This window comes from Mus pahari, chromosome 8 (assembly GCF_900095145.1).
Source record: "Mus pahari chromosome 8, PAHARI_EIJ_v1.1, whole genome shotgun sequence".
Lineage (NCBI taxonomy): Eukaryota > Metazoa > Chordata > Mammalia > Rodentia > Muridae > Mus > Mus pahari.
The window spans coordinates 108,776,145-108,787,443 of NC_034597.1; the positions used below are offsets into that span (position 1 = coordinate 108,776,145).

The following is an 11,299-nucleotide window of genomic DNA, read 5'->3' on the forward strand; positions in this document are numbered from 1 at the left end:
TACACCCCAGAGTACACCCCAGAGTACACCCAGAATACACTCCAGAGTACACCCCAGAGTACACCCCAGAGTACACCCAGAATACACCCCAGAGTACACCCAGAATACACCCCAGAGTACACCCAGAATACACCCCAGAGTATACCTCAGAATACACCCCAGAATACACCCCAGAGTACACCCAGAATACACCCCAGAGTACACCTCAGAATACACCCCAGAATACACCCCAGAGTACACCCCAGAGTACACCCCAGAATACACCTCAGAATACACCCCAGAGTACTCCAGAGTACACCCCAGAATACACTCCAGAGTACACCCCAGAGTACACCCAGAATACACCCGAGTACACCCCAGAGTACACCCAGAATACACCCCAGAATACACCTCAGAATACACCCCAGAATACACCCCAAGAAGTCGAATGAGCTCCCAGGAAGCCCTGCCTTCATCCTGACCTCTACGCTCAGATCAGCAGTCAGTAAACTAGGAAGCAGTCTCAGCCCATATGATAGCTACATGTTGTTTATCCCTGTCAACAAAAAAGGGAGGTCAGCCTGCACTGTGACCATTCAAATCTCATCAGCTCAGACGTGCCCTTAATGTGGGATGATTCAAGCTACGAATAGGGACAAAAAGCAAAAACAGAAAACCAGAAAAGATGAAAATAATAACTAATCGAAGCGCTAAAGAGAAGCAATTGCCATCCTGGTCTGTGAAACTCATTGTTCAATGAGAGGGTAGAATTGCCAGTGGTTAAGAGGACCTCAGCTTTTGGCAATCCTCCTGCCTCAGCGTCATCACAGCTTGGACTACAGGCACGTACCACCATGCCTGGGTTTTAACTGGTGGTATTTGAGCTTTGTTCTGTTTTTAGAAAAATGTGTTCCTAAACACCTAGTTGCACAGTCACATTTGGGTGCTCTTTGTATTCAAATGTGTGGCACCTTGACAATGCCAGCAGGGAAGAGTTCAAATCTGACCTGCATTTCCTAAAGCAAAGCAGACACAGTGTCAGTCTTACAGTATGCATACATCAGGCCCTGTGGCAACAAGAAACCAGCATGCTGGACGAGAACTGGAGAATAGCTCTGACACCAGGGTAAGGTACCATGAGGCCCATAGAAAGGGCACAAGGAAGGGAACACAGGACTCAGGGACCAAGGGGGAAAAGAGACCTGGCAGGTGTGTTCATCTTCAGTGTTTTGTTAATTCGCTGAGGGACATGATAGCTCACGCACATAATCCCAACACTCAAGAGGCTGAGACAGGAGAATGGCCTTTGAGCTTGAAGCCAGCCTAGACTACAGTGGGTACCAGGCCAAGGCTGGGCTACGGAGCAAGATCTTGTCTCAAACAAAAACGTTTATACACGCACCACACACACTACACACAAGCACACACATACATATACACACATATGTACACACACATACACAAACACACGTACATGCACACAGACACATACATATACATCCACACACACTATGCACAAACACACACACATATAGACACATACACAAACACAGAGACACACACATATACACCACACACAATCATACACACATACACACACACGCATACACATACTCATATATACACACACACCACACATATTACACACAAACTTACACACATATATACACACAGACACACACACACATATATGTACACACACACAGACATGCATACATGCACACAGACACATACACACAGTGACACACAGGCACATACATACACATACTCATATGCACACACACCACACACACACACACACACACACACTACACACAAACATATAGACACACATACAAACACAAACAGAGACACTGTGTGTGTATATATGTACACAGGCACTAGGGAAACAGTAAGCCAACAGACAGTGGAACAAAGAGATTATTAAATTCATATACAAATAAGCATAAAGCCATGCTGATCAGCACAAAGGGAGAAGACAGTTCATCTTGGTGAACAGGAAGACTGAGTCCAGGTGCGGAGAACCAGGGGCATTCCTAGCAGCTGGTACAACCACCAAAAGCCCAGTCAGTGAGCAGTGGGAGGGGTGCCTCCTTAGGGGCACCTTAGACTCCAAGGGCCCTGGCAAGCACTGAGTGTGTCTTCAGATGGAGCACCAAGCCCATAAGGACGAGGTAAGAGCTGCAGCACAGAGCCCAGAGAAGAGGGACCCTGGCCCCAGCTCTGCAGAGCAGGAGACGGAGAAAAGGAGATGCCAGGCTGCAGCAGCCATTGGTAAGGCTCACCAAAGACCTGAGTTCTCCTTTCCAGGCCTACGGAAAAGACTGGCTTTGATGGGTGTGACGATACCTGCTTTAATCCTGGCATTACAGAAGCAGAAGCAGAAGGGTCACAAGTTCAAAGTCATCATCCAACACAGATGAAATTCGGGATCAGGCTGGACTTCATTACAAGATTCGCTCAAAAAATAAACACACAGAAGATTGAAGAATTGTCCTTCATGTCCTTTGGAGTTAGGGGTGGCCACAGGGCTCCCTCTAGTCAATGATATATAAGCATGGTAAGCCCAAGTCACTCTACAAAGACTCAAGATGGTGGTTGTTTCCATCAACCCAGGTCACAGGACAACACAGACCTGGGCACCCAACCTATTCTCAATGCTGAGCTAGTTTGATCAGAAATATGGTGGCTCTAAGGGCCGAGACCACAAGGACCGAGTCAGCACAGAACATGAGCAGAGATTTCGAGTCAATGGTGATTTGACAAAGCTCCTCATTTGGAAAAATAAAAATGGCCAGTCACAGTAGCACACATCAACACTTCAGGAAGCTAAGGCAGAAGGATCATCTGTGAGTTCGAGGCCAACCTTGTCTTGTCTACATCCAGGACAGCAAGGACTACAAAGTGAGACCCTGTCTACATGTTCAACAGGAATGAAATTCACCAGTCTTCCTGCAGCCTGTGGTATAGCCAGCCCACTGACCAATGCCACAGCATTCTCAGAATTACCGCTGCCAATCATTTCCAAAACAGTAAAAATGATCGCATAAATTCTAGGACTTGAGAAGGGACAGGGACGGGATAAAAAAATAAAACATGAACTTGCCCAAACTTCGACCACTACCACATTGCAATCTAGTTCATGTTCAGGCATCACACACATAGATTTGTGCCAGAGAAAAGGATGCTGCCACAGAACATCCCCCTTCAACCTCATTCTTATGAAACTACACCTCCTATCACATTGAACAAGTTATGCCCAAAATCATGTGGTTTTGTTTTTTTTTAAATCTGAGTTTCTTTGGAATGAATATACATTGTGGCTAAAAGGTTTTTCTTCATGCCCCTCCCAAATGTTCTTTATTGTACTGCACAGATTTCATAAAATCACATCTTGGTTCATACTTATAAATATTCCAACGTGGATTTTACTTCATTTTATAGTGACTTTTAGCTCCAACCAGCCACAATACTAAATTTGACTGTGTATCAGAGTACTCTGGGAACTTTGACAGACTCTACTCATTTAATCCAGATTCTACTCTGTGAACTGCTACTATGTGCAGACTAGTATGTGCACACCACTATGTGCACACCACTATGTGCACACTAAGTTCACATTAACTATGTGTACACTATTTATGCACTAAGTGCACACTATGTGCACACCCACTTTTCACACACGAAATGTTGGCCCTCAGAAGGTCAGCACTCTTCCTCATGCTGTGTGTATGGGTCAGTAACAAAGCAAGGGTGTTACAGAACAGCATGAGAGGCCCAGTCCAAAGACTCAGACCCATGTTCACCAGCACCCTCCATGCTGCCACGTAAAAATATTCTCAAGTCGTTCTTCAAACACAAAGCTCTGGCAGCTTTACAAGCGGCCTTCGTTTTATTAAGACCAGTGTATGAACTTTACCCAGCATGCACATGGTCAGAATTTCAGTCTCGGCCCTGCAACACTGCCTTAGGTGCACATTTCAAGTGTCTATGAAATTAACATACTGAGCACTGGGATGGGAGCATGCTACGGTTTTTGACTGATATATCAAGTGCAGAGAGGCCATGCCAGCCATCACGCTATGCAGTTCGTATAAACACCATGTAAGCAGGAACCTGAGGCTGTGTCTCGCACTGCAAACCAAAGTGTTCGCTTGCTTCACCCCATCCTCGCAAATATGTACATCTTTCATCTTAGCAAATTTGTCAGGCAGAAATGGTATCTCGTTTTGGTTAATGTTTCTTTATTAGCAAGAATAAATGTCTTGTTTTGTTTTGCTATAAATTGGCTAACTATAGTCTCTTCTTTGAGAAATTGCCTATTAATAGCTATTTCTATTGGAGAGCTTTTCTTTTAAAACTCTGTTTAAGAGTCATAAGATTTTTTTAATTAGAGTATAGTATAATTACATCATTCTCCCTCTTTCTTTTCCTCCCTCCAAACTCTTCCACACTCACCCCTTCTCCTTTCTCAAATTCAAGACTTGTGTTATCATTACAGACAGACAGACACATACACACACACACCTCTCTATATACAGTAGCCTGCTCAGCTCATTGGGTGTTTTTTTGTAAGTATATAATTTCAGGACTGGCCAACTGGACCACTATCCAACCAATCAGGGCCTCATCCCTGGGGGGAAGCCTCTCTTTCAGCCTCCATGGGGTTCTGTTCTGTTTTCAACTTAACACTATAGCAGAGATTGACCTACAGATAATGCCGGAGGACAGCACTGTTGAATTTACTGACTGCTAAGTGCACGGCCCTTGTGATGTAGAACAGAGGTTTCCCCGGTAAGATGGGGAAGCAGCAGGCAGAGTAGCTAAGAGCTAAAGGTAAAAAGTTTCAGGGCCTGGGTTCAAGACCCAGCCCTTCCACTTACCAGGATGGCCTAAGCAGACTTGACCTTCTCACTAAGGAAGTTCTCATACACGGCTGAGAACACTTTATGCGCTTCATAATGCTGTCTCCAGATTTACGTTACCAAGTCCATTCCACACTAAGATAATAAGGTCTTACGTTTGTAAAGGACTCTGCATGCCTTGTTTGGGGAGCTTTGGGTTGTTTTTGATGGATCTTACTTTGTGACCCAGGCTACCTGGAACTCCAGCCTCAACCTCACCAGTGCTGGAATTAAAGGTGTGCACAACTGTGTACAACCATGCACAACCGTGCACAACCTGCATGCATTTTCTTAAAATCTTTTGAAGTATGATTTATTTCGGACAGGCTCTCACTCTGCGGCCCAGGCTAGCCTCACACTCTTGCCACTTCTCTTGCCTCGGTGTTCCGAGTGCCAGGGTTACAGGTGTGAATCGGCATGGCAGCCTCTGACGCTTTTTAGCAGTGTTCCTTGCACAGTCATCCGGTTTACCATAGGTGACTGCAGTATCTGCCTCTGGAGAATATACGCCCTAACAAGACAAAGAACTGCTTTTCTCCTGTGTGTGTTTTTTTAATATTTGTCAAATTTCAAATACTATAAGAACAGGGACTTAATCGAGGGTCCTTTATTCTATCCCATTGATAAATATGTCTGTTTTTAATTCCATCAACATACTGGGTTTTACTTCTTACGGCTATGTCTAACTTGAAAACAAAGTTTTATGTTTACTAGTACATATATTAGTATTTCTTGACTGATTTTCCTGTTTGTCATTGTTCTGTATGAGAAGAGACACGATAACCAAGGCAACTCTTATGAAGCAAAGCACTTAATTGGGGCTTATCACTTCAGAGGTTCATTGTCACTGTGTCAGGGAGCAAGCACACAGAGCTGGAGACATAGCTGAGAGCGACATCCTGACCCTTAGCCCTGGAGAGACTGGGTTTAGCCAGGACCTGTGAAACCTCAGAGCCCACCTCCCGGTGACATACTTCCTCCAACTAGGCCACGCCTCCTTTTTGCTTTTGTTTGCTTGTTTGTTTGTTTGTTTTTCAGACAGGGTTTCTCTGTCCTAGATCTCACTGTGTAGACCAGACTGGCCCCACAGAGGCCACCTCCAAAGAACTGCTGCTGCAGCATCTTCCAGCAGCCAGCAGTCCCCAAGCTCAGAATACACACCTAGGATGTGGTAACAGTTCCACAGTCTCTCCTCCCTGCTCAACCAGATTCTGGGTATCACTCATGCCCACACTGCCCCTAAAGTTCTAGTGCGTTAGGAACTTTTAAAAAAAAAAAAAATGGAACCTGCTGTTGATTATCTAGCTGGAGATGGGCCTCCACCCTGCTTCCTGTATTTTGGGACATTTCTGTTTGTTAGGACTCCAATAGAGGGTGGAGAGACAGCAAGGGGGAGCCCACGCCGGTTCAGTTGTCAGTGTACTAACATATCTGATTTAAGGTTATAGCCAAAAGGAGGTTTACCTTATCTGAGGATTTCAAAGCACACCCCTAACTCGGGTCTCGGGTTACCTCAGATAACGCTGGACGACGACGGGTGAGGGACGCCTCCTCCACAGAGCTCAGGATGTTATCTCCCCACGCCTTTGGCCTGCCTGCCTTCTCTAGTAACACAAAGGAAAATCCAGGGATGGCCTGACCTGGGTCACCTCACTTCCCATTGCGGAATCTCAAAGGGGTGTGGAGGGGCATCCCTGGCAGGGGCTTGACATCCAAGGAGAGTCTGAAGCAGAACATATGGAGATTAGACCAGGAAGGACTCAGGGACAGGCAGCCAGATGACTTGTATGTCAATATCCAAGTGTGGGACCATCTGCAAACCCGGCCAAGGCGCCGTGACACTCAACACAAATCTTGTAAAAAAAAAAGAAGAAGAAGAAGAAGAAGAAGAAGAAGAAGAAGAAGAAGAAGAAGAAGAAGAAGAAGAAGAAGAAGAAGAAGGCAGAAGAAGGCAGTACTCTTTGCGTGGTCTGTTTTCTTAGATCTGGGCCATTACGATACTGTCTTTTATGAAGCAGACAGCCCTGGGTTAAAATTTCTTCAGGAATTCCAAAGGCAATAGCAATCCCTGAGCAGGGGCTTGGTTCTAGGATTCCTGCCTGGCAAGCACACATTTTAAACCTGTGGCCCAAGGCCCTCTGGACTAATTCTGCCTTTGTGAAGACTCTCAGTCAAAACCACAAAATATCACAGGTTACTTTTCCTCCAGCTAGGAATACTACCAGTAGCATTTCTACTCCCCATAGAGTGGCTTAGCCTGTTGAGCTCAGGTAAAGGTCTCTACAAACCATCTAGTTCAACCCTTACCTAACAGAGCAAGACCCCCAAGGTCCAGAGAAACAAGCAACAAGGTAAGTGAGCACAGGGAGCTGCCAGAAGACATGCTTACACTAAAAGCTTTTAACTGTACTGGCCATTTCATTTTCCCTGCATCTCTAAATATTATGCCCACTCTGCAGATGAGGAAACTGAGGCCTATAAATGTTAAGTTACACACTAAGGCTGCACAGTTGGTAAGTGACAGTGCCAGAACTACAATCTATGCTCTGAACTGCTAAACTTCAAGAGTTAAAAAACAGAACCCTTATCAAGTCTTTCTCCAATATTAATAATTCTAAAGCTCATGAATAAGTGAAACATGTATTTTAAGGGCCTGCCACCAAACTTGTGTGAATTTTTTTAAAGATTTATTTATTATTATATCTAAGTACACTGTAGCTATCTTCAGATGCACCAGAAGAGGGCGTTAGATCTCATTACGGGTGGTTGTGAGACACCATGTAGTTGCTGGAATTTGAACTCAGGACCTTCGGAAGAGCAGTCGGTACTCTTAACCACTGAGCCACCTCTCCAGCCCGTGAATTTTTATAGAAGCTGACAACCAAATGGTTTTTTTATCAAAAAAATTTGAATAACAATTATATTATTAGAGTCATGAAAAACATTACAGTCATGTAAGAAACTATTCCTAGTTTCTAAAACCAAACACTAGGTATATAGCAGTGAAATGTGTTAAAGGGCCTGGGACACATAAACACCAGTAAGGAAGGGGGAAAGAGAGAAAGGAAGGGAGAGGGGGAGGAAGAGAGGAAGCAAGAGAAGGAAAAGAGAGAGGGAGAGAGAGAAGGGAGAGAGAGGGAGGAAGGGAAGGGAGGGAGGGAGGGGAGGGAGAGATGCACAGAAACCAAATTTGGCAAAATCTCGGTAATTATTTAGTTAATATGATGAAACAAAGTCTGCCACAGCAGAATCAATTTTGTACACTTAACCTTACGCTCCTCAAATTAATACAGAATGACTTAAAAAGGCCCACAGATCTGAATCCGTAAGAAGGAGGGGAGATCTATTCAACAAGGAAATCTGTATAAGCACATGTCGAACCCTGGCATCACCCGCTGTCTTGGGCCGTCTTCAGGGCTGCTTTGGGTCATCTGGTGACTCTGAGCTTCTGGGGTGCTGTGGACATCAGGCTAGCACTCAGCCAGGACCAAAGCAGAGCAGATCAACACTCTCATCTAAGCACGCACCGCTGGGCCAAGGCATGGCCGCCTCCCGGGAGAACCGGGACTACCTCCTCAGATGCTCACAGGCCAGAGATGGGTCAGAATTTATGTGACAGGTGCACCTGCTGTGACTTCCTGGCAGACACGGGAAAAGAGGGTGGAAGGTGAGATTCATGGGTAATTTTTAGTGGCTTGAAACCTCTTCCAGATTCCTCCCATGTTCTGCATTCCCCCATCCAGGCCAGGAGCCTTCTCTGCACCTACGTTGTCATCAGCGTCCTCATATTTTGTAACAATTTCATCATAGATTATATCAGACAAATGACCACAGACAGACAGACAGGTAGACAAAACTAAGAGTTGAGACACCAGCAAAGTGTCTGGCTATATTTAAGGAAAATGCATACTACTAAAACTGTCATTAGACCAAAACAGCAGAAGCATGTCTCACGTGGGAATACTGTCAATGAGCCACCCTCAAACAGGAATCAGATATTCAAGGGCTGCAGCACATTGATTAGTGGGGCACTGTGGAAATCACCGCACAAGAAAGTGTATCATTAGTTCCAATTTTTCCTAACATCCCTAATGATCACAGCACCCCAATTAAGAAAGAGTCCCCGCTGAGAGGAGAGAGGGGACCACAGAGGTTGAGTCTATTCTCTCTCCTGCAGCTTCAAAAAGCAATGATGCCTCGGCAACAAAAGTTAATACAAGTTATCATGGTCCACTCTTCAACTGACCAAGTTCTGTAAAACTGAAAAATAAAATTCCTGACTATCGCAGATCGAACTCAATTTTGAGTGATGTAGGGTGAGTTGGCAGGGCTGACAAACGACAGAAAATTCAAACTGAGCAGACTGGATATGGAAATCAACCCAGATCTCCACCAGCATCTTTCATGCAATCCTGTTTGCCCAGGAAGGGCATCGATCTGCCATGAAAGCGAAGCATCTGCCCTGTGTTCATAAACAACGCTCCCTGGCAGTCCCACACACACAGCACCACAAGGCCACAGACATTACTTTCAAGGCTCATCTCCTCACATGTTCCAAGGAACACACCCACAAACAAGTCCCCTTCAAGAAAACAAACGCAAAGAGCTGTTAAAAGTTTCCAGCTGCCCTGAGGAGCTCCCTCCAGCACAGACTGCTTCTCTCCCGGCACCAGCCCAGCATCTGAGCGTGCCCTCTTTTCCAAATAAAGCAGGGCCATCCCTGGCTGTGGAAAAGTTGATTTTTAAAACTTCACCTTCTTCACACCCTGAGGCCTGTTCCCAGGAGTCACTGACTGACACGACTGGGTTCATCTTGGTTTGCCTTGCTATGCTTGCCTCAAGTCCCCAGACGTCAAAGTAATTTGTACCAAGGATGAAATGAGCAAGTTCACCCCTTGCCACTCATAAGAAGCCTCCGGGCACCAGCTCAACACATTGAGCAGAGATCTGCCCACCCAAACATCCGCGGGGAAATCTACTCGCTGGACCACCAGATGGGTGATAAAGACCCCACCTCCTCTACACGCTGTGAGGCCCCGGCACCTGCCAAGCCCCCCCGAAACACCGAGGATGCGGTGAGGTCAGAGAAACTTCCCAATTGGCAGAGGACAGGTAACGTGGGGGCAGGGAAGTGGACAGAAGGCGGAAATTTCCCAGGCGGAGAGGAAAAGCCCTAGGAGGGCAAGCTCTGGACTCTGGAAGTTGCAGCCCCTTAAGAGCTCTCCCCGCTGCCCGCCCGCTCCCTTTCGCTGTCTGCTCCGGATTTACCAGAGCGCTGGCCAGGCCCGCCCGCCACCTGCGCGCCTCGCTCACCAGGAGCACCGAGCCGCGCACCACCTCCGACACGCTCTGCCGCAGCTCCGCCGCCGTGCCGGGCTTGCTCAAAGCCCGGGTGAACTTCCGAGTCTCCGTCGACACAGGGAGCTGCTGCTGCGCCATCCTCCGGCCGCCGCTGCGGGATCCGGAGCGCGCGGTCTGGCCCGGTCGCGCCGCCGCCAGGTGCGCCCCGGGCACAGGAACCCACGGTCCCTGTCCGGTCCTTAGGCGCTGCAGCCCGGGCCACGCCCTCTGTGCCGCGTCACGCCCCGAGATGTCCTCCCCGGGCCCGTGTGCCTGCTGCGGAGCCTGGGCTCGCTCCGGACGATCCTGCGCGAAGCGCTCGCGGCGGCTCCCCCATGCCCCCGACCTCCCTGAGCGGCCGCCTCCTAGGGGCGGGGCGTCCGGCGAGGTGGGGCGGGGCCGGTGGGCGGGGCGCCCTGTGGGGCGGGGCCGGTGGGGCGGAGCCGGTGGGCAGGACCCGACTCTGGAATCTGGTGATACCTCCGCCCCAGAGGGCACAGACTCTACATCCCGAGCCTCTTCCCCCGGGTCCCCGAAGAGACTGTCGAGGCCCCACGGAGCCGTGAGGGTGCGGGCTCACTGGCACCATAATGCTCTGGACGGGGCACCCGGCTATGTAGTCTTTATTTATGTGACACTGAGAAGATACAAGTCCTCGCCCTCGAGACTGGTCGGGCGTATCTGGATCCACCTTACTGTCCCCAGACATGTGGCTCGCGGTGGAACTGGACAGCGTCGATCCGGATGGGCGTAGGGCCCAACACGGACCTCGGGCCGCGTGCTGCGTCACCTAGGACGCCAGCGTGACTCCTGGACCTAGATTATCTCAGCTACAGCCTGAGGACAGCGAACTGATGTGACTCAGCTGCAGTGCCAGCCGTCTACACCACGGGTGCCGAACCCGGGACCTCCGGGGTCACCGCTACTGACGGCGTACCTCCGAGAGGACCGTCTCCTGAAGCCTCTTCTGCCTTCCCCCAAATTTCCCTTCTCCCTCGTAAAGCACAAGGGCACAGCCCTAGCCAGGCGCGGAGAGCGCCTTAGCAGGGGAGCTTGGGGCTCCGCTTACGCGCATG

The 11,299-nt window shown here is 48.2% G+C and overlaps 1 protein-coding gene across 6 annotated transcripts in view; it reads right to left on the reverse strand.

Annotated features, from left to right (window-relative positions):
• Nucleotides 1-10,554, reverse strand: part of Dock9 (dedicator of cytokinesis 9) — a 258,321-nt gene extending 247,767 nt beyond the window's left edge. For all 6 annotated transcript variants that reach the window (XM_021203260.2, XM_021203262.2, XM_029541772.1 and 3 more), the window contains exon 1: nucleotides 10,197-10,554. In XM_021203260.2, coding sequence (XP_021058919.1) covers nucleotides 10,197-10,322 — 126 coding nt within the window. In that variant the 5' untranslated portion in view covers nucleotides 10,323-10,554. The remainder of the gene's footprint in view (nucleotides 1-10,196) is intronic.
• Nucleotides 10,555-11,299: the final 745 nt, after the last annotated feature.